This window comes from Gadus chalcogrammus, chromosome 13 (genome assembly GCF_026213295.1).
Source record: "Gadus chalcogrammus isolate NIFS_2021 chromosome 13, NIFS_Gcha_1.0, whole genome shotgun sequence".
NCBI lineage: Eukaryota > Metazoa > Chordata > Actinopteri > Gadiformes > Gadidae > Gadus > Gadus chalcogrammus.
Window position 1 is genome coordinate 9,458,697 of NC_079424.1, and position 22,116 is coordinate 9,480,812.

The 22,116-nt window shown below is 44.1% G+C and overlaps 1 protein-coding gene across 1 annotated transcript; it reads left to right on the forward strand.

Annotated features, from left to right (window-relative positions):
- The first annotated feature begins 7,587 nt into the window (after window positions 1-7,587).
- ywhaba (tyrosine 3-monooxygenase/tryptophan 5-monooxygenase activation protein, beta polypeptide a) lies at window positions 7,588-21,035 on the forward strand. The gene is made up of 7 exons (XM_056605129.1): window positions 7,588-7,699; window positions 14,052-14,211; window positions 16,250-16,390; window positions 16,942-17,065; window positions 17,792-17,955; window positions 18,696-18,791; window positions 18,980-21,035. The coding sequence occupies exons 2-7, from the start codon at window positions 14,059-14,061 to the stop codon at window positions 19,034-19,036; spliced, it is 735 nt and encodes a 244-aa protein (XP_056461104.1). The 5' UTR covers window positions 7,588-7,699; window positions 14,052-14,058; the 3' UTR covers window positions 19,037-21,035.
- Window positions 21,036-22,116: the final 1,081 nt, after the last annotated feature.

A 22,116-nucleotide genomic window follows, 5' to 3' on the forward strand; every position in this document is an offset into this window, starting at 1 on the left:
ACAGACACACACACACCCTCAAACACAAACCCACTCACACACACATAAAGACATTCTCTCTCTCTTCTCTTCTCTCTGACGTCTGCCGTCTCTCTAACTTTCTCTCTTGAAGACTGATAGCTCCTCTGGTAGAATCTCTAAATGACTTCTGTAACACGTCCTTTGAAGGTTAAAAATAACATTCACCTCCAAATCACTTTCCCACACCAGTAACTCACGGGTCTGAGATGAGTCTGGGAGACTGTACACCACCGATTTCCCTGCACACACCGCAGACAATGGAATACACGCCACAGACTACAGACAACAGACCACAAGCTACATACTAAACGCCACAGACCACAAGCTACAGACTACACACAACAGACCACAAGCCACAGACTAAACACAACAGACCACAAGCTACAGACTACACGCCACAGACTACAGACAACAGACCACAAGCCACAGACTACACACAACAGACCACAAGCTACAGACTACACACAACAGACCACAAGCTACAGACTACACGCCACAGACTACAGACTGCCCACCACAGAATAAACACTGCAGACTAACACTACAGACTACAAGCCACAGACTACAACTACAGACTGCACACTCCAGACTAAATACCACAGACTACACAGCGCAGACTACAGACTATAGATGGCATCATACAGAACTCAGATACAAGACTACACACCACATGACTACAAGCCACAGACTACAGACTGCAGACTTTTGACTACATCCTTCAGACAACAGGCTACATAATACAGACTACAAAACACAGACTACAGACTATGTAATACAGACTACAAACCACAGACTAGACTTCGTCATACAGACTAAAGACAACAGACTACAAAACACAGACTACATAACACAGAATACATGCTATACAATACAACATACCCAGTGTAGACTATAGACTACACACATAGACTACAGGATACACAACAAACAACAGATTGCAGACAGACTACAGACTACACAACACAGACTACAGACTACATAATACAGACTACACAACACAGACTACAGACTGCATAATACAGACTACAGACTACATAACACAGACTACAGACTACACAACACAGACTACAGACTACATAATACAGACTACAGACTACACAACACAGACTACAGACTACACAACACAGACTACAGACTACACAACACAGACTCCCCCCCCCCCCCCGTAGACTACAGATGACAGGATACACACCACAGATTACAGACTAGAGACACCATACACACCACAGGTGGATTAGCATTGGAACTCAGACTAGTGTCGGCCCAGCCCCAGGCACTGCAACACTCCAAGATCAACGCTCAACCGAGCTCAGAGCCAAGCTGGGTTAGACCAGCCTATGACCTCATCCTCCATACCTAAATATATTCAACTTCTATGCTGACCTTTCAGCGTAACTCAATACCAACTAATCGCATTCCAATCCGAAATTGTGTCTGTGGAAATAAAATACTAAAAAACACGGTTTAAGGGATGGATAATTTAAAAAAACTGCCAATATACTGCTATAGGTATAAAAAACAAGACATCAACGAAGATCACGAATAGACGATAAATGGTCAAGCACGCTGGCGATCCACTGCCGACAGCTATGGTTCAGCGGAGCCTAGTGCCTAAACATTGCCCCGACTCATACCACTTTTAGAACAAGACTGAAGACTTTTAAGTTAAATACATTGCACTTTCTACAATACATTTGTTTTTTCTTTCCATTTGTTTTCTATTACTTATCTATTTAATTGTAATATCTAATTGATTGTATGTGAAGCACTTTGAGTCAGCATCGTGTATGAAAAGTGCTATATGTATATATTATGTATGTATAAATCAATATTGAAACCAAAACTAACTTCCCCCTCCGATGATCCCTCGTCTCAGTGGGGCTGAGGGGGGGGGTCTATGCTACTGTAAATAGCTGCCGGGCGCTGCTGTCATTTAGCGACGTGACATTTCCCCGCTAAAGGTTAGATGTTGCAGATGTTAGAGAGGCAAGTGTGGTGGATCTGCTGTTGTGGGAGTTGTTGGTATAGTAGTGTTGGTGTTGATGATGTTGTGTGTTGGTGGTTATAGTTATAGTTGTATACCTAGACACAAAGTGTCTTAAAAAATAACTTTACGAGACATTACAGAGTCCTGTTAATCTCCTGTCGTGCCGGGTCACACATGGTTTGGTTTTGTCATGACATTGAAATTCTTCTCATTTAATAAAATGCATTAAATCTCAAAGGGTCAGAAACTTTGGGCAAAGCTTGCTGTTGCATCATAGTGTGTGATCAGGTTTCGTGTGAGTGAGTGAGTGAGTGAGTGAGTGAGTGAGTGAGTGAGTGAGTGAGTGAGTGAGTGAGTGAGTGAGTGAGTGAGTGAGTGAGTGAGTGAGTGAGTGAGTGAGTGAGTGAGTGAGTGAGTGAGTGAGTGAGTGAGTGAGTGAGTGAGTGAGTGAGTGAGTGAGTGAGTGAGTGAGTGAGTGAGTGAGTGAGTGAGTGAGTGAGTGAGTGAGTGAGCGAGTGAGTGAGTGAGCGTGTGTGTGTGTGGGTCTGTGCATATGCATGCATGTGCATGTGTCTGTACACACGGGCGTACGCGCATGTGCGTGGGCGTACAAGCAGGCTTGCATGTATGCATGTGTGTATTTCCAGGACAGCTCAGCCTAGTTCAGAAGAATCTGGGGCGGGCCATCAGACAGTTTATTTAGGAACCAGAACTAGAACTCTGTGTCACACTCTACTTCCTTCCAACCCCTCCGCCCCCCGCTCATAACCGTCTCATGGGACGATTCATCACTTTCTCCATCACAACCCCTCCTCACACCTTCCAATTATCAACAACACCTACCTATCTATCCCCCTCCTCCTCAAACACCTTCCCATTGCTCCTCGTCTTCATCACCCATGCATTGGCGCTGGCATTACTAACCCTACAGACCACCTAGGTGGCTACCAAACTCCAACAGGATGGTGTTGAAACCCGGCTGATTGTAGGAGTTTGCCGATAATGATACATGGCGCTGGTGTCTCACTCAACCATCCATCATCCACAAAGACACCACACATGAATGTATTCCAAAATATATGAATTTGAAAATGTGACACAGACAAGGTGAAATTGTTATCTCAGATCAAATAAGGTAACATACTTTCTTTCATCTGAAATGTCTTATTTTATGATATTTGTAAACAGGTATCAAGTTCATAATAAAGTTGTGCTCCAAGCTCAACTCATCTCCTCTTCTTTACTAAGTGTTGTTGCGTCTCTGTGTATTATGACCAAAGTTGTCCCAGAGCTATCGTTGCTGAAGCATCTCTTTGCTGTCATTGATACCCCTCCCAGGCTGTTAGTTAATGGCCTTCTTATCTGACAGCTGCATTAGCCAGTGTGGTCATTCAACACTCGATATCTGGACCAATCAGTATCACTCAAACCCTGACACATCCCACCCCTTAACTGACATCAATCTATGAGGGCTGACAGAGAGAAGAAAGATACAAAGACATTGATATATACACTGGACACATGCACGCACGCACGCATACACACACAAAGGCTTGCACGCACGCACGCCCACCCACACACATGCACACGCACACGCACACGCACACACACACCCCAGAAGCGTGTCCAGTAAGGAATTGAACCGTGGGTCTCTCTTCATATCCTGGAGTTAATTTTGTTTCTGCTGAACCAACAGGAAGTCAGCGTGCCACTCCATCACCCCAACATGAAAGATTTCCCAGGGGGCTGCAGGGCTGGTCCACAGATGATGAAACTGTCCAGAGACACCAAAGTCCTCAGGAAAAATACCATACACTCCATAGTTTCTCTCCCTCGCTCTTTTTCAATTCAATGACCTTTATTGGTATAGCTGTTCACACATAACATTGCTAATGTTCATATATTAGAGTGTAGAAGTACAGAGTGAGAGTGTTGATTGATGTGCTGTGTGTTTGTGTGTGTGCGTGGGAGCGTGCTTGCGTACATGTGTGTGTGTGCATGTGTGATTGTGTGCATGTTTGTGTGCATGTGTGTTGTTGTTCGTGCATACGTGCATGCATGCTTTTGTGCTTGAGTACTTGCGTGCGTGTGTCTTTGTGTGTGTGTGTGTGTGTGTGTGTGTGTGTGTGTGTGTGTGTGTGTGTGTGTGTGTGTGTGTGTGTGTGTGTGTGTAGTCAGCATAAATCATCACTAATGGAGATGGCCTCCAACCAAATTATATCACCAGAGACGACTTATTATATTTAAATTATATTCACTGTGACAGAAGACGGACTTGACAAACAACCAGTATTCTACCGATAATACTGGGAGCTGCCCAGTACAACAAGTATTTTACTGGTGGACACTGGGCAACCACAGTATTCTACTGTAGAAACTAGGAGCTTCCCGGTACACAATACAGAGGCATCTACTGGTTGACACTGCAAGCTGCCCAGTACACTGTATTCTACTGGTGGACACTGGGAACTGCCCAGTACACACAACAGAGTCTTCTACTCCTCCCCTTTCCACACTCCCTCCCCCCCTCCCTCATGTGATCAGTCATTACTTAGCAGGGGAAGGGCCTGGGCCCCTTGCTCGAGGATGCATTGAGGTTACCTGTGGACGCTGGGTTTAAACCCAGAACCACTCTGATCACTGGAATGTTAATGTTTTTGTTTTGTCTGTCTTTCTTACTTTTGCTCATGATGGTAAACGACCTTACATTGTAAGGTACTGTCTTATAAGATACTGTCCACTCTGACCTCAGAGATGACAGACAGATGAGTTGTAGGTAATTATTGAGGTGTATTTATGGGGATACGTCCTTCACTAGCAGTGAAGGACTACATATCCCCTAGAGAGTAATCCATTCATGTTTTCAAATGACATCTGGATTCACAAGAAAATAATTCTTTATTGATGGCGTTTTATTGATTAAACTTTCTCTTGGTTTTATTTAAGATACACACACATGTGCGCACACACAAGCACGCAGACCAGACACACATTCACACTAACACACCTCAGAAACCACAGCATTGTACACTGTTTGACAGGGTGGAGACTGTTTATCATTCATGCCACCAGCCCAAGGAAACTGAATGTGGGAAAGGACAAGCATGAGGATATCAGGTGAGAAAGTATTCATACATATACATGTATAGTGGGGGAAACCCTACCTACCTGTCTAAACTCTTTGGGAACATGGATACATTCTTGATTATTACTGACTGTGATTTTTTTTTATGATAATAAATTAAATGAAAGTGTGCAACTTTAAAAAAAATAAAATAAGTAGCTTCATGCCTTAGCATTACTATCTAGTTCTAGTTGATTAGCATTACTATCTAGTTCTATCTATCTTGATGTAGTTGATTCTAATTGAAGTATTTTTTGTTAATTATTTAAAAAAATATCTCTTTTAACATTATTATCTATCCGCCGTAACTGAGTTTCAAGTTTTAACAAAACTTGCGTTTTTTTATTTTATTTTATTTTAAGTCTTTACCTCACTCTAGTGGCTATTGAACGGAGGTGCAGCATCTGCCATGGAAGCACTGAACGATGTGCTAACTGTTATAATGTGAGGAATTACGATAATTCCACTGATGTAGTTATTGAAATAATAATAAACCAAAACTACTTGAAAATACAGATACACACACGTACTCATGCACGTGTGCAAAATCACACACATGTACACTCACTCACCCACACACACTCCCACTCCCACACACACACACACACGCACGCACGCACGCACGCACGCACGCACGCACGCACACACACACACACACACACACACACACACACACACACACACACACACACACACACACACACACACACACACACACAATACAATAAAAACATAGATAAATAAATTAATACTGTAAATAAATCCTGGCCGAAATTGTTATTGTACAATTCCTCTGAATAGTACATTTGCTCAAGATAATATATGTATACTCATAATTGCATTGTTTAAAGGGACACTTTGTAGCGTTTTAAGTAATGTATTAGCTACATTAGTGTAAAATGACCTCTGCCAATAATCAGACTTATCCTCCTGAGCAAAGAATTTCTCATCAGTATTTACATTGAACGGATAAGTCCTAACCGGACTATGAAAAATTAAAACGGCCGAGAGGGACAAAAAGCACTTAGTGGTATTATCAGGCTAAACGAGTTTTCGCTCAGAGTCAGAATGACTGAACTATGAGCTATGAGAGGCGCGCGAGTCACTGCAGCGCCCGGCAAATTTGAAAGACTGCACTTCACTTTCATTTCATTATGCAAGATCATGCTTATGCCACGCCACAGGAGAAGGAATCCTCGTCACGAAAAAGGGAATTAAAACGGCAACGTGAATGTCAAATAAAAAAAAAAATTTCATGTTGTCATAGCTTCTTGGCACGTACCGCCTACCGTAGATGCAACCAGGTTGTAACGCACATTTTAAAAAGCGAGGGGCTGGAGAGCCCAATTCGTTTGAATGCAAAATACAATTTGACCACAAGATGGCAGAAATTCCAAGACAGTGTCCCTTTAAAAGTAGGCCTAAGTGGGATGTTGCCATATGGTGAAGAGAATGCACCTGTACTGAAGAATTACAGGGGTCGTCGAGGGGTTGAGTTGCTCTTGCATGGAGAAATGGTCACGAAAACCGTAAAACTAGAAAGTAGAAATAGTTGTAGGCCTATTGCAGTTCAGCTCTACCGACAAAAGGATGTATTTCCGCCTACACAGGAAGTACTTCCTCTATATCACACCTACGCTTTTATCTGTCGTCTGACTCAATAATATAGACATGATGGCATATTATTGTCTGGGAAATGCAGTTCTGTGCAAATGTTTAGAATAATATTTTATTTTACATTCATTAGACACTTTGATTCAAAGCAGTCTCTCAGATGTCAATCACAGTGCTTTGAGCTACAGTTGAACAAAAGGAGTAATGTAATTGGACGGAATACTTGTCAGATAAACGCCAGTGCAGGCATGTCGGCAGGCCTAACTATCTAACAACCAAATACCAGAGGTAAGCACAAGTGCCGATATCTGAAAAAACTTGAATCATTGTCCATTTGCCTTCAGGTTATAGTGCAACAGGGAGGTTTTCACCATCTAATCTTTTTTCTAAATTAGGTATTAGCTGATTTTTAGGTTTGACTTTTATTCATCCATTTGTGTTGTGTTGTATTCCACGAACTACAACAACACTGTATCACACTTTTTAATTAAACCTACTGTTCTGTCAATAGTAAAGTGAGAGAATAAAACAGACAGGCAGACGGACACACAAGACCGACTACTTTGACTACCATAACACATTTCAGTTGAATAACTTGGAATTGTCGAACCAAAGCGCGCACTTATGACACGATAGTGAACTCTAAATGCGACGACACACACAGCGGCCGGAGACGAGAGACAGTTACCATGGCGATACGGAGCACGTCATCCACTGTCGCGGTTGCCATGGTCCTCATGTGACGTCAAAGCCCCTGCAATATACTCCGGGAAGCCCCGCGGCTCGGTCGCGATGGTTACAGGCGTGGGGGAGGGGTGGGGTTGAGAGGAAGCGGAAGTGTCAGAGCAGGCGGAAGTGGTACTGCCCTGAATCCCCGGAGCAGCAGGACGGCTCGAGCACTCACATCATCCCCGAGAATAAATAGCAGGATCTCTCCCAGCGCACTCTAAAATGTGAGTTCCACCTCTATATCGGCTCGATTGACATGTTATCAACGGGGAAATAAGGGTTGTTTTGTGTTAACTGAGCGACCCGTACACGGGCCCCGACGGCCAGTCGCGCCTCTATGCGGCGGAAGGTTGCCTATTGTGGTCCGGGGCTGGGTGCAAGGACTTAGGCCAAGACGGGTGTGGGATTCAAGCGCAAGGAGTAATGGCTCTACAAATCACTTGCCTTTAGGTTACTATGGGGCTTAGTGATCCTGGATGGTTCCCTAATAACCGTATTTGTGGCGAAATCACCGAGTGGGATGGTGTGATTTGGTGCAGATCGGATCGTAGTGAAAGGGAGGGAGGGGAAGGCGAGTTTAGCCATTTTGACAGCTTAGCCGTGCCGCGTCTGACCGATATGCCCATCGGCTTTCTACTATGCAGCTAGGCTAATGAGCAGAGGTTACATACAGGACACATTTAGGAGGAACTGTACATAAAATATATTCAGGTTTTTGTAATCGCTGATGTATGGCTTTGCGCTCATTCGCCGCGTTGCGGTGTTTTCGCTGCCCAGCGCAACGCACACCATTTCCTGGGCGCTACCATCGCATTCACTTCAAAACGTGAACATGACTCGAATCAGCGTTTTACAATGACAATTTATGGTTGTGAAATGGAGGTCGACCTTTCATATACCGTTAAACTGTCCACACGTTTTCCGACTCAAGTGGGTCACTGAGCTTAGCGTCCGTGCTAAATGAACGGCCGCGGCTCTCTGCCGCATTCCCTTGCGGAACGGCCGCGCTCTGCCGCTAACGCGCTATGATCGCTCCTTTCTTCAAATTCCGCAAGGCGCAGCGGCAGAGCGCGGCCGTTCCTTTCAGCCTGTTTTCCGCGAGGCCTTGTGGATGCAGTATGAAAGGAACGGTGTGCGGAATTTTCTGCCGCCGCCGCTCTAGTTAAGGGCAATATCTCTCCATCTTAAAAAAAAATCCGCAAGGGAATGCGACAGAGAGGGCGTAACGCGACCAACTTACCGACATGTGCAGTGATCGTTACCGGAATAGGTTGTCTGCACCGGGAGAGAACTCGTATGCCGATTTCATATCTAGTTCAGTCGACGTTTGGAGCGAATCGAAGGGGTGCTCTAATTAGTTGTGGTTTTGAGATGACAGTCGCATTTATCTGGTGGGTTTAGTAACTGTCAAGGTTTCCTGACCGTTTAATACGTATCCGATCGATTATAGTATGTCTGTGTGACAATGCAGCGGGGAAGTACACACGCGTGTGTAATGTAAAGGCCTCATGTATGCCGCGCCTGGGCTCAATCCAATGGGTTAGTCGCAGTACAGCATCACTTCTAGGGTGTATACATTGAATACAGATAAGATGAGGTAGACATTATTTATCCCAGGGAAATAAAGAAGGCTCGGCAGAGAGTACAGTAAATGGAACATTTAAATAAGAATGCAAAACGTGTATTTGTATGATTTTATCTCTATTATATGCAAACATTCTGCATTTTGTAATTATTGTTGCTAAGCATTTATTGAGAATTAAGTTGGCACATGTAATTAAACTATAATACTTCACATAATAGCATATTTCATCCTCTGGTCCACTGATTACTGCTGTATTTGTAGATTACGCATTGGGCATGCTACAATTTATTTAGCAATCCACTGCTAAATTTAATTGTTAAATTTAGACTTGTCTTTGTATACTTGGAACAACCAGCTATTTTTCTAATTAATTGGGATAACTATAGAGAATACTACTGAATACGTACTGCAGAGGAAATCCTAATGATTTTGTTGCAGTCTTTCTCAGGAGTTCTGAGCATTTTATCATCAATTAAATATCCAGACTTCCACGGTGCATGAAATAGACGCTCCTGGATACTTATATCATAGTATATCACTTTATCTGTTTTTTTAGGCGGTGGTGCCTGGGTGCAAGTGACTACAGACAGGATGTTATACACGTGGGCTGAACACACCTCTGAAAGCAGCTCACAGGAGTTTCCGGGCAATATAGGCAAAGAATAATATCTAGAAATACAAAAAAAGTTACAATGTCGATATTTGATATTTCTCAGCTTTCATCCCCCAAAAAATCTCACAGTCAAAGAACATATACTAGTCTTTTATCAATTAAAGCATAAAAACAATGAAAAGCCTCCATGTCAAAGGTTCTACACAAACGAACCAATTTCTAGTTTAGCAAAAATAAGACAACATTGTACAGCAAAGTTGAGTCGTCTAGTAATTGACTCCCCTTGACAGTCGAGGGCATATGTGTGTGAATGAACACCTTCATATGCCCTAACGCCACATTACGTTGTTTTATCATTCACGTTATGATGGCGTTTCATCTCTTTAATCCAAGTATAAAATAGTCCAGTGAATGGCATGTTGTGGCTGAGTGATCTTTAATACATCCATGTTTTGGATATTAGTCTTTCCTGGTCGTTTCCCTGTTTGGAAACTTAAACAATAGAAATTCAACCAGTCGGGTCATCAAAAGCAATGTATACAGATGAAGATGAGGTAATTATAGGTTTGAATGTAGCTTTCCATAATGAAGACATAAGAGGACTGTGTTTAGAAACATTATAAGGCTATTTAATACCTCCTTTATTTCCTACATCATCTAGAGTGACAATGGTGACTATGAAAAAGATACCTGATTGTGATTCATTGTTTGTACTGATCTACTCACATGCAAGTAATAGTAAGAGCTTTGAAATATCGGTCATGGTGTAATTACAATTGTTGGGGAGGTTTCTCAAAATGGAAATTGCTATATATGTGTACAGTCCCATTCAGCACTCTGATTTATTTTAAAATTGTTTTCTGACATGGTAAAACGAAAGATAACAAACAATTGCGTTCAATGTTACGTCCTTTAAAAAGAAAAAAGAATATCGAGCCCTACTCAATAATGGAAGGTGACGTTTCATGGGCACTTTAATGGGTTAATCGATATATTCCCGTACAAGGTTATGGCTCAACCCTACCGCCAGTTCAGCTGAAAACCTGCTAAACCTGCTCACTCTATAAGCCAACACTGCCACGCCTATTTAACGATCGTCAGCTCACACTCTCCTAAAAATGTAATACGAATACATTTTGATCGAAGCTGAAATGGAGACGCTCGTCTGCCCTGGGGTTATGTAACGGCAAGGCCCAATGCCTGGATATCAGGACCAACACTAGTGTTAAAGAACATGCTAATGTTAGCTTGAAGTTACAGTGTTTATTTCTTGGTACAATTCAACTATAAATACAGATACAGATTGGAAATGGATGTATATCAAATAGTGTGTACATTTAAAATGTCCACCATATTATCCAGGTTTGTTCCTACTTGTGAAAACATAATTTTACTCCCTACCAAGTTTAAAGGTTAGAGTGGTTTACTGTGTCTGTTAGATAAGGCACAGATAAGGCTCTGATAGGGGTTAGCCGAGTGATAGTAAAGGGATCGGGAACGGTGATGAAGGCCAGGCAGTGTCCTCTCTGTAGCGACTGGACCCCCCAGGGGGATGGTCTAGGAGCGGCTTTGTGCTGGAGTGTGGGGGGCGTTTCTTAGGGTGGTTCTCGTCCCTGCTGGTCGTGTGTGATGGGGACTTGTGGACGGTGTTGGGTGTGTGAACTTGTGGTGTTGTGTATGGTGTGAATCTGGGGTGTGTGTGGTGTGACTTATAGTTTTGTACCTTTTTTGGCATGAACTTGTGTGTGAACTTGTGTGTGAATTTGGGGTGTGCGTGGTGTGAACTTGCGAGGTAATGTACTGTCTTTAAAAGACTGCATGACGTCAATGCATTGTGACTATCTCATCGGACTCGCTCAAGATAAGGTCATTCAGTTAAAATGCAAAATATGTTCTACAAACGGCAGGCGACGTGATGTCTCAAACAGATGCCAACCGGACTACAGGATCATATACATTTGCGTGACTGGTTTTATGAGCCAACATTTTATATTTAAAAGCGGAACACGTGTGTTGACTCCTCTGCTTGTAACATGACCAGCGTTTTAGACCTTTCACTGCATTATTCTAGTAGTCCAACAAACTGTCTTGGTAGTACTGCTCTGCCAGGCTTCTACTCCCCCCTGGGGCCCAGAATATGGAGCTCCGGTATAGGGTTTCAAAAGGACACACAATATCTCCTGGATTGCACCTTCCTTTAAAAGGGATTATTCCCTGCCTAGTTATGCCTTGAGATATTTTCCACCACCAGTCGCGATTAACGCTAATTTGGAACATGGGTTAATAGACATCATGTAGCGGAGCTAATTCATACGAGGAAGACATCCCAAATAAGATGCTCCTTAGCATCCTTTAGGAAGATTCCGTATCCTTCGCTGCTCTTTAAAGACCTTTATTCACTGCCTAACCACTACCGGCTCATTGAAAACCTGCATGCACTATCTAACCCCTATCTGCTTCTTAATTTCCCATTTCAGGGCTCCAGAGTGCGCCTAATTTGGACGCACATGCGCCTAGAATTCGGGGTAGTGCGACTGAAAATGTATCTGGCATAATTATTGGCGTCTCTCCGGAGACAGAGGGTTTTTCGGGACAGAACCGATCCCTTGGCATTGTCTGACGATATTCTTTATGAGAGATACAGATTCGGCATTTATTTAAGGCATTTATTTAATGGTCAAAATATTATTAATCAATGGCGTAAATATCGACGGTGCAACCGGTGCAGCTGCCCGGTTGCCCCCCCCCCCCCCCCCCCTCAACAACTCAAAACTTGGGTGCACCATAAATACGTGCTGGTGCAGCCAAATAAAAAATTTAGGCGCACCAGTGCTCCCAAGGAAAAAGTTAGTCCGGAGCCCTGCATTTTTGTATTCACCATCCAACATCTACCTGCTCCTTGATGACCTCTCTCTCTACTGTCCAACCCCTACCTGCCCCTACCTTAATGACCTATTTCTGTATTTATCCAACTCCTACCTGCTCCTTATCACTATCTAGCTCCGACCTGTATCTATATTCACTGTAAGTTGCTTTCGATAGAAGTGCCTCCTCTACATGAATAATGCATCATGTAATACTGTACCTTTGGGCTGCAAGAACCTTAAAAGGCCATTCCAATTCGCATGGATGTTCCTTAATTAACAAGTCTACAAATCTGTAGACTTCAGGAAACGTTATATCCCAGTATGCATCAGCAAGTGACCATTTGTGCTGTAAAAATACAAAGTTGAGCAAACCTAGCCATCTTTCTGATTCATTTGCTTGCTCTCCTTCACTGGTTGGCCTAGCCAGAGGGGGTTAAATGATTGATTGATTGACTGATCGGGATGATATTGATCCAGTATTTCATGCGGTGTGACTTTTGCATTACACGTTCACTCCCCCACCCCCCTTATGGGACAATGATTTTAATGTATGTCACAATATGCTTGATTGAAAAATAAATACCTAATGCATTTTAAAGTATCGCTCTTTCTTTTGCCTTGGTGGACACTCCCATTGGTGATGTCACAAGCTGATGGATTTTGAAATGGCTTGTAATGACTAATCAGCCTCACATCTGGTGGTGAATTAGAGGCCCCTTAATCCAATTAGCACAACACCACTTTCTCCTTTCCAATCCGACACTGACGCACCACCAACCTTAAGTGTCTGCCTATTCAATATCTCTTGTCTTAAATGATTACTCTGCTGCTGCTAATCTCTAACCACTGTGAAAGCTGCTCCTCCGAACAACCTGTTGACCTGAGGTTCTACAAGCCACGCTTCAGATACCGTTGTAGACTGAGATTTGTCCACCGATGCATTCAGATCCCGAATATTATTTTATTTATTTTGGCAAATGACCCACCCCATACAATGTGGAACATAGTATCTATGCATCCCTATTTTTTTGGTAGATCCTCTAATGAGAAACAATGTGTCTGTCTTCCTGACATTTCAATAAAAACTCAAGACCATAGCTGCTGTTAGCAACCTTGTCCAACTAGGGGAAGTAAACTCTGTTTGTTTCTAGACATTTCCAGCCTAGAAACAGGAACCAAGCCCTGCCGTCAAACCGCAGCGACGAGCTGCCGGGTCACATTTTCCATACCAACACTATATCACCAGGCTTCACTTGAAGCTGAGCTCAGCCCATTCAAACCATAGTCATCAAATTACAGCTCTTCCTGGGAATTTTTTATTTTTTCATTCAGTCTATAAACTGAGAACTAACGTGTGTGTGTGTGTGTGTGTGTGTGTGTGTGTGTGTGTGTGTGTGTGTGTGTGTGTGTGTGTGTGTGTGTGTGTGTGTGTGTGTGTGTGTGTGTGTGTGTGTGTGTGTGTGTGTGTGTGTGTGTGTGTGTGTGTGTGTGTGTGTGTGTCTCCCCTCCAGCCTAGCGATGGATAAGAACGACCAGGTCCAGAAGGCTAAGCTCGCGGAGCAGGCCGAGCGTTACGACGACATGACGGCGGCCATGAAGGCTGTGACAGAGCAGGGGGTGGAGCTGAGCAACGAAGAGCGCAACCTGCTGTCCGTCGCCTACAAGAACGTGGTACGTAGCCCCTCGACCCCCTAATACCCCTCCCAAAAAACCTGGTCCTTGTAACCCCCTAGTGGACCCAAATATCAGGGCCTAGCATAACCCTCTAAACACCTTGTTTCCTCCCTAACCCTGTTCCTCTTACCCCTTAGCCCCCCCAAACCCCCTAGGCGACCTACAGACCAGAGCCCCCCTTAACCCCCTAGGCCCCCCTAACCCCCTAGTCCCCAAAACCCCTGGTTCATGCAATAAAATTAAAATATTTACTCCAAACTGCTCTGTCTAATATCATAGTAATAAGTAAGACATCTACAAAACCCATATGCATATGCGTTTATGGTATTATATATTTTCCTCCATACCTGATTCATTGCTGCAGTCTTGTCAGTGTACTTGCTAGCTTGTCAGTGTATTACAGTTCAGACTCTTCCTATCAATGGCCCCTATTTTACCATCAGTTGTGAGGCTAATCAGTCATCAGAATCCATCCAGTTGTGACATCACAAGTGGCAGTGTCCACTGAAAAGCAGGCACACAATATAAAATAAGGCTAGATTTACTTTGGGCAGAAAGAAGTTATTCAGATGCAGGTGCCCTTATAAAAGCATAGGATTCATCCATTCGAAACCAAATTTAAATGTTTTGAACACTACAATCTCGACGCTTATCCAAAGTGCCTTTATGTTGGGCACCTTCTTAGCTCTTAAGAGCTACCCTATAGAGAACTGGGGCACAAGCATGTCTCTCTAAACCTCTATCTCAACCCATCGCATGGAGATGAAATGGAGGGGATTAGCCGCCTTCAGGGCTCGCTCGGGGCCTAGGGCGGCCGGCACTGCCTGTATTGTGTGGCGTAGGAAGGACATCCTATGAGTCATAGCGGCTGCACTCGGATGACTCTCTAGCCAAGACGTGCGTAGCCAGACCTGCTTGTGAAGTGGCTGCTTAACCCTTCATGTGGTTTCTTTGAGCGTGAACAAGCGGTGCTTTCTCGCCTCTTCCTCTTCAAAAGTGTACACTAGTGGTTCTTAACCTTCTTTCCGCCAGTCTTTTTTTGTTTGAAAGTGTTTCAAGCCCAGATTGTTCGATTGTTTGTTTCTCCATACAGGGTGTTTAACCCAATCGACAACTGCACATTATATCAATATCCCAGAAGATCTAAGTGCATCGCACCATACTTACAGTAACTGGTCGTAGTTTCCACGTGGCTATGAGTCATCAGCTCGTATGATCCATGTGACACAAAGCTTACGTGTCTGTGATCGACCCCACCCGAAATGGTATACGACTCGACAGCCACTAACTGTTGGGCTCTAATGAGGCACTGCCTGTGTTGGTTGTGAGTAACGTGTGAAGGTCTTTTGGATTGTGCATGCAAGGAAACTATCTCGGGAGTACATTGGCGTCCCAGAATGAACCAAGCAAATGTAAAACAAAACGAAAAAAGAGACGGTTAAATAAATAGTTGATCCCTGGCTGGGCCTGGTGTGGAACACTCCCCCTAAAAAAATGGGGACACTTTGAAAATATGATAATATTGTAAAGTATGCATTCTCCGTACCTCTCTGCAGTGGCCGGGTACGTGGCCCGCAGGCATTTAGCAGACGCTTATGTCCAAAAAGACTTGCAATAAGTACAACTGTCAGAAGGAAGAAAAACAACAATATATCGCTGTCGGTACAGTAAAGATATTCATAGAAAAAAGTGCCACGCACCCTTTCCCCATTTACAACAAATATAGCTAGGATAAGACGCTACGCAACATTAATTTCCGGATGTAGCGCGTACCATATAGGCCCAGTCCTGAACGCAGCAACCCGGTTTCGAATCCTGCCCGTGGTCCTTCGCTGCATGTCCTCCCCTCTCTCCCATACCTTCCTCTCTCTCACTCTATAATAAAGCATAATAATGCCCTGAAAAAATATACATCAAATAATGAGTTGGTGCACGTCGAAGCCTTCCACGGCTGCGTGGTCTCCTCAAGAGGTCTGTATACCCTGTGTGCCCGGGGCTGACCCACGTTGTTCTCTGCTGTGCTCCTCCCCACCAGGTGGGGGCGCGCCGTTCATCCTGGCGGGTCATCTCCAGCATCGAGCAGAAGACGGAGGGCAACGAGAAGAAGCAGCAGATGGCCCGCGAGTACCGCGAGAAGATCGAGGCGGAGCTGGAGGAGATCTGCAAGGACGTGCTGGTGAGCCACATATAGGCCCTCCGCTCCCTGTCCCAATACTGTCTCTGCTCCCTCCCCGTGCCTGCACTCTGTTTAGCATAGGGTGACCTATTTCAACAAGCGTAGCGGTGATGGTGGCACTTTTGCCCGACAGATGGGCCCAGAGAATGGAGTGAGTGCAGATGCTGGCTCCATGGGGTACGGGTACAATAAAGTATCCCAGAATGCTATGTGTATGCAGCTCTTATGGTGGATACAAACTATTACCATGGTTTGGATGCCATAATAGTGTGTGTGTGTGTGTGTGTGTGTGTGTGTGTGTGTGTGTGTGTGTGTGTGTGTGTGTGTGTGTGTGTGTGTGTGTGTGTGTGTGTGTGTGTGTGTGTGTGTGTGTGTGTGTGTGTGTGTGTGTGTGTGAAACAGTTCCAGTACAATTGTGTGCAAAAGTTCACATGTAAAGTACGATACAGATGTTATCTTTGGTTAATGTGAATTATGCATGCCACTGTAACTTGTATGGGGGCTGTGTCTGAGGTGTGTCTGAGCTGACCTTTTTCTTTTGTGTTTTTTAGAACCTGCTGGATAAGTTCCTCATCGCCAATGCCACCCAGGCGGAGAGCAAGGTGTTTTACCTCAAGATGAAAGGAGACTACTTCAGATACCTGTCAGAGGTCGCCTCCGGGGCAAGCAAGAAAAGTCAGTGTTTCTCTACATTACTCCCTACTCTCTAATCGCTTGCTTCTACTGAAGGATATGTCTGATCATGAACATCTCAATCCTAAATCTAACACCTAAACTACAATACCTTACATCATCTAAGTTCAAATCTGATAAACAGAAATCAGAGAAAGATTTTTTGTTTTTTTTACTATCTTGATCCTGATACGTTGTCAAGGAAGGAAGGCTGTGGAAACCTGTTGCCAAGCAACAGAAACCCATAATAGTCAGCTGTCAAAATGACCCCTCCCCCTCTTGGATATCAGCATTGAGATGGGGGGAGGCACCTCCCTCGTTAATGAGATGCGACTCCAGACGGTGTGACGCATGTTCGCCATCTTGGGCCAAAGCTACAGGGATTCTGATCAGAGCATTAGGCTGCTGTTGTTCTAATGAGTCATCCCAATATACCTGTTGGAATCTGCCCGCTGTCTGTCTAGACTCTGGTGAATGTCATATTCACTCTTCTGGAACATCTATATCTAAGCCTAACCATCTCTAAACCAATATCTATACATAACCATCTCTGAATTTAAACCTTCACTTAAACCTAAAACAAAATCCACACTTGTATTTTCAGTTGGGTGTGATACCCCAACACCTTCACAAATGTTCAGTAGACAGACGCAACTGATTCTAATGCATCATGGGAATTGTAGTTGCACTGGATGCTCAACCATACCTACCCTCCTTCCCTCGCTACAGCCACGGTGGACAACTCCCAGGAGGCCTACCAGGACGCGTTTGACATCAGCAAGAAGGACATGCAGCCCACGCACCCCATCCGCCTGGGTCTGGCCCTCAACTTCTCCGTCTTCTACTACGAAATCCTTAACTCCCCAGACAAGGCCTGCCAACTGGCCAAGCAGGTATAGTTAGTGCCTGCTCAGTGAGTGCCTTTTGTGTGGCCATCACAGGATTACAAGTAAATAAAGAAAGAATGGTGTTTTATGCAAAGACACCTTGCATAAACTATGCAACGGTGTTTTATTGGCGGTTAAGCGTTCACATAGTAGGCATTTTGTCTGTTTTTGAAGTAGATGAGATGACTGATGCAAAGCTAAGCCCCTTTCACACATACAAAGCTAAGCCCCTTTCACACAAACGTCCCGGTTAATTACTGGGATAGAATGGCAGGTACCGTCCTGCGCCTGTTCACACATGGCATAACAACGGCGTACTACGGGCAGCCGATGGCGGTAATGCAACACTTGTGGAGTGCCGATAGCGTGAAATGGAGAGGAGCTTCCTTATGTCGGAAACTGTCCAGTATCCAGAAATTATTGGGAAAATGCGCTGCATTATTCACAACCGCCATTCAGGCATTGATCCTGAAATGATACTAGGTCTTGAGCAGGCAAATTGCCAATGTAAATTGGCAATTTGCCCTAACCCGGTTCCTCTTCACAGGAAATCTTCCTGAACTTTGCGGGGGAATACTACTAAGTAACTACAGCCCCTTAGTTTAGTATGTCTGATAATGTATACAGTTCGGTGTGTGTGTGGTGTATGATAATGTTTACACTGCAAGGTGTTGAATAGTGTTTACAGGGATGGGTGTTAGACAGTTGACACTGTTCATGGATGTGCCTTTTGTGTTTTTGTTCAGGCGTTTGACGAGGCGATCGCTGAGCTCGACACCTTAAACGAAGACTCCTACAAAGACAGCACCCTGATCATGCAGTTACTAAGGGACAACCTGACTGTAAGCACACGCACACACGACTGTCGAGAGGCAATTAATTGCATCTGTATTTTGGTGGAGATTTGATTAATGAAGGATATCTCTCGTTCTCTCTCCCCCCTCCCACCTGTATGTCTCTCCTACCCTACCTCCCTGTCGGTGGTTATCTCTCTCTCCCTCCCTCTCTCTGTCTCTTTCTCTGTCTCCAGCTGTGGACATCAGAACATCAGTGCGACGAGCCTGAAGTCGGCGAGGGGGAGAACTAAAGCGCTCGCCCCGTCCCCCCCCCCGTCCCGTCCCCCCGGTCCTCCCCGCTCCTCCCCGCTCCCTCCGCCTCCACACCTCCACTCTTCCTCCCTCCCCCTCCCTCCCCCCTTCATCTCAAACACACATGCTGTGTCTCCACCGCTGCCTTCTGTATAACCCGGCGGCATGAGGTGTGCTCTAACCCGCACCACCTGGTAGACACCAAACCCTAACATGAATAACTCCATCCCCTGAGGTGTGGTCACCCCACGGGGAGGGTCCCAGATACAAAACGACGTACAGAACAAACAGATGTAATTAATGGTGGAAGTTGTATTTTATTTTTCTCGTCTCCCCCCCCCCCCCCACCCCCCACAATCCACTAAGTATATAAGATCACATTCCTGGTCATATAATCCCCACCTCTCACCCCCTCTTCCCCCCCCCCCCCCTCCCTTTCTGTCTAGACGATTAATGCATTCATATAGTTTCTCCCTTTGACAGCTTCTTAGTGTACTGGCAAAATGGCTGGTTTTATTCCACTCTAAACAAACAAAGGTTATTAAACTGTCCGTTTATTTTGAACAAACAACTGTGACGTTTAGTTATTCCTGCGCGATACACCGGGCCCGGCGAGGGGGGGAAGCACTCTCCCCCACAGAAGGGAAGACGGTCTGTTTTCGATTTGTCTGGGACCGAGACGTGGTGCTGAGGTTTATACAGAAGGCTCATCCAAGGCAGTATTGCGACACTGACTAAAGTATAGAAAATTGCCTAGTCAATAAACACTGTCTCCTCAAATATCAATGCAAGCGGTTTTCATTTAATTAAATAAACAAGCAGCAAAACTCTGAGCCACATGAAGATCCATCTTTAGCTCAGCGTTTCCACACACATTTCCTGTAAACTTCAAAGGGGGTGATAGCCTTTGAAGTTGCACCCTTATTAATGTCAATCACAGAGCTAAGTGAATCCATTACAGTGTAATGTGGCTGCCACAGATATAACATCAAGAAGTTCTACACCGTGTTCAAGAACATGGACAAGTTCTAGGAATGGGTTTGGACTGGCCTTTTGCTTTTCACACTTCTTCGGTTGTCCAACTAAGTGCTTTTAGCCGGAGTGGTTGGGGGTTAGGCAGTGCTTTGGCCTGTCGCAAGAATTACAAAACATTTGAGAAAGTTTACGGTTCTGCTGAATACTAACCAATGTGATCTGCCGTAGAGTGGCGACACAAACAGTATAATGCTCGGGAAATGGTGCCACCTGCTGGTGCTCCATACTCTAGTTTTACACCAAGGAGGCCTGTTTGTTAGCCAATCAGGAAAGACTCCCGTGTTTATCTACAGATGGGTAATTAAAGGGTACCGATGACACTAACTTTCAAAATCTGAATTGAATCATCTACTGAGCAGCTTAACCTAATTTAAAGCATTCAATATCTTTATTGGTATGGTTAAATATTTTTGGATGTTTAAACATCGATCTGCTGCCAAAGGGGGGGATGACCCAAACACGGCCACGGTTCAACCATCCGCAGCTTATATTAAACGGTTAAATCAGTCAGTGTCTCAATACTCTTCATCGTTACCATCCTCCTCCCCATTCCGCTCCTTTTTAGATGTACGAAGATCATGTCTTTATTTTATTTCTCGCTGAGGGCAAGTTTTCATGCACTGAATTGAAATATCACAAACCCCTTGCCATCTGTCTCTAGCTGAACTAAAAGGCAGTTAATCTATGCTTGATAAGGAGGGAATAGAATCCCATGCAGCAGTGAGTGTGGCTCAGAGTCTGTGTGTATATCTGCTCTCTCAACAAACGTTCTGTTTTTACTGATCAGTATTCTGCTGGAAAAAGAAAAACGTTAAAACACAACAAAAAAAAATCTACTTTGCTTCTGTGGCGGTTTTATTGCTTAGCGCACGTGGTTGTGAGATCTTAGAATTTAGCTCAGACACCCCTGGAAAAAAAAAGTACCCCAAAAAAAATATCTTCCTAACCATCTTCTTCCCCCGGTTATTGACGTAATACTAGATTTGTGTATGTCTTTTAAAAAATAATTCCAACTCTAGTTTCACCGTACATGTTATAAACAGGACAAAGATGTAAAAGACAATTTAAAGTGAAAATAAAAGTTTTATCAGTTGAGAAGCTTCCCTGCTGTTTATTGTGACCGGTGGCTTTGGTTGTGGTACATCAAACCTAAATATTAACATTTACACACCACACCTTACTCATATTTCCTAAAATAAAAGATTATGTAAGCTGGAACGTTATAGATTTGAGCTCTTTTAAATAGCCCATATTTGACCCCCTGGTGAAATGTTGATAAGCCATTTTGAAATCAACCCAAAAGTGACATCCCAAGATTTCTACCACACAACATTCAAATCATATCGATCACCACCAGTATCTATATTATGCTTGTATAAATACAAGCATACGGCCTTATTACAGCAGCTATTTCACACAGAAGTGGAATCTTGCCTCCATTGTAAGGCTAGAGTAGTCCGCATGAGAGCCCCCATGCACTGGCAGTAGGAAATCTGGAGCCTCCTAGTCCACACGGGAGACTGTGCAAGGAGGTGTTCTGGAATTGACTCACTTGTGCCTCATTCAACTATATATATAAATCACTATATAGTACAATATTTAGGGTACTGGGGGATTTCGGACACAAATTATTGGAATTGGCCGCATAAACAAGTAGACGCATGAAGAACTAACATGTCCTCACCTCTGATGGTTGAATCTTCTGACAATGAACGCTGCTATGCATCATGGGAAATAGTGAAAAAATGATTCCAATCACATGTACACTTTCACAGTGCAATATATCAAGTAGTGCACTATGTAGGGAACCGGACACCTACAGAGTACCAACGCCCCAGCTAGTACACTACAAAGGGCACACGTAAACCAAAACAAAAACTGCCATGGATTATCACACGAGACTGGCTCATCTGCAGCCATTTTAAGTACATTGTGAGTGACGAGAGTGGGTGAGGTCAAGACAGAGTCCCTCTCCTTTATAAACAGGCGTTCTTAACCAGGGGTACGTCTATAGGTTTGAAGACAACAAAGAGTTAGGCTTTTG

Bases quoted from the DNA above. Each gene is read 5' to 3' on its own strand.
- ywhaba (XM_056605129.1), top strand. From the start codon at position 14,059: ATGGATAAGAACGACCAGGTCCAGAAGGCTAAGCTCGCGGAGCAGGCC. The intron at 17,066-17,791 runs GTCAGTGTTTCT...CCCTCGCTACAG, and splicing joins CTCCGGGGCAAGCAAGAAAA to CCACGGTGGACAACTCCCAG. The intron at 17,956-18,695 runs GTATAGTTAGTG...GTTTTTGTTCAG, and splicing joins CCTGCCAACTGGCCAAGCAG to GCGTTTGACGAGGCGATCGC.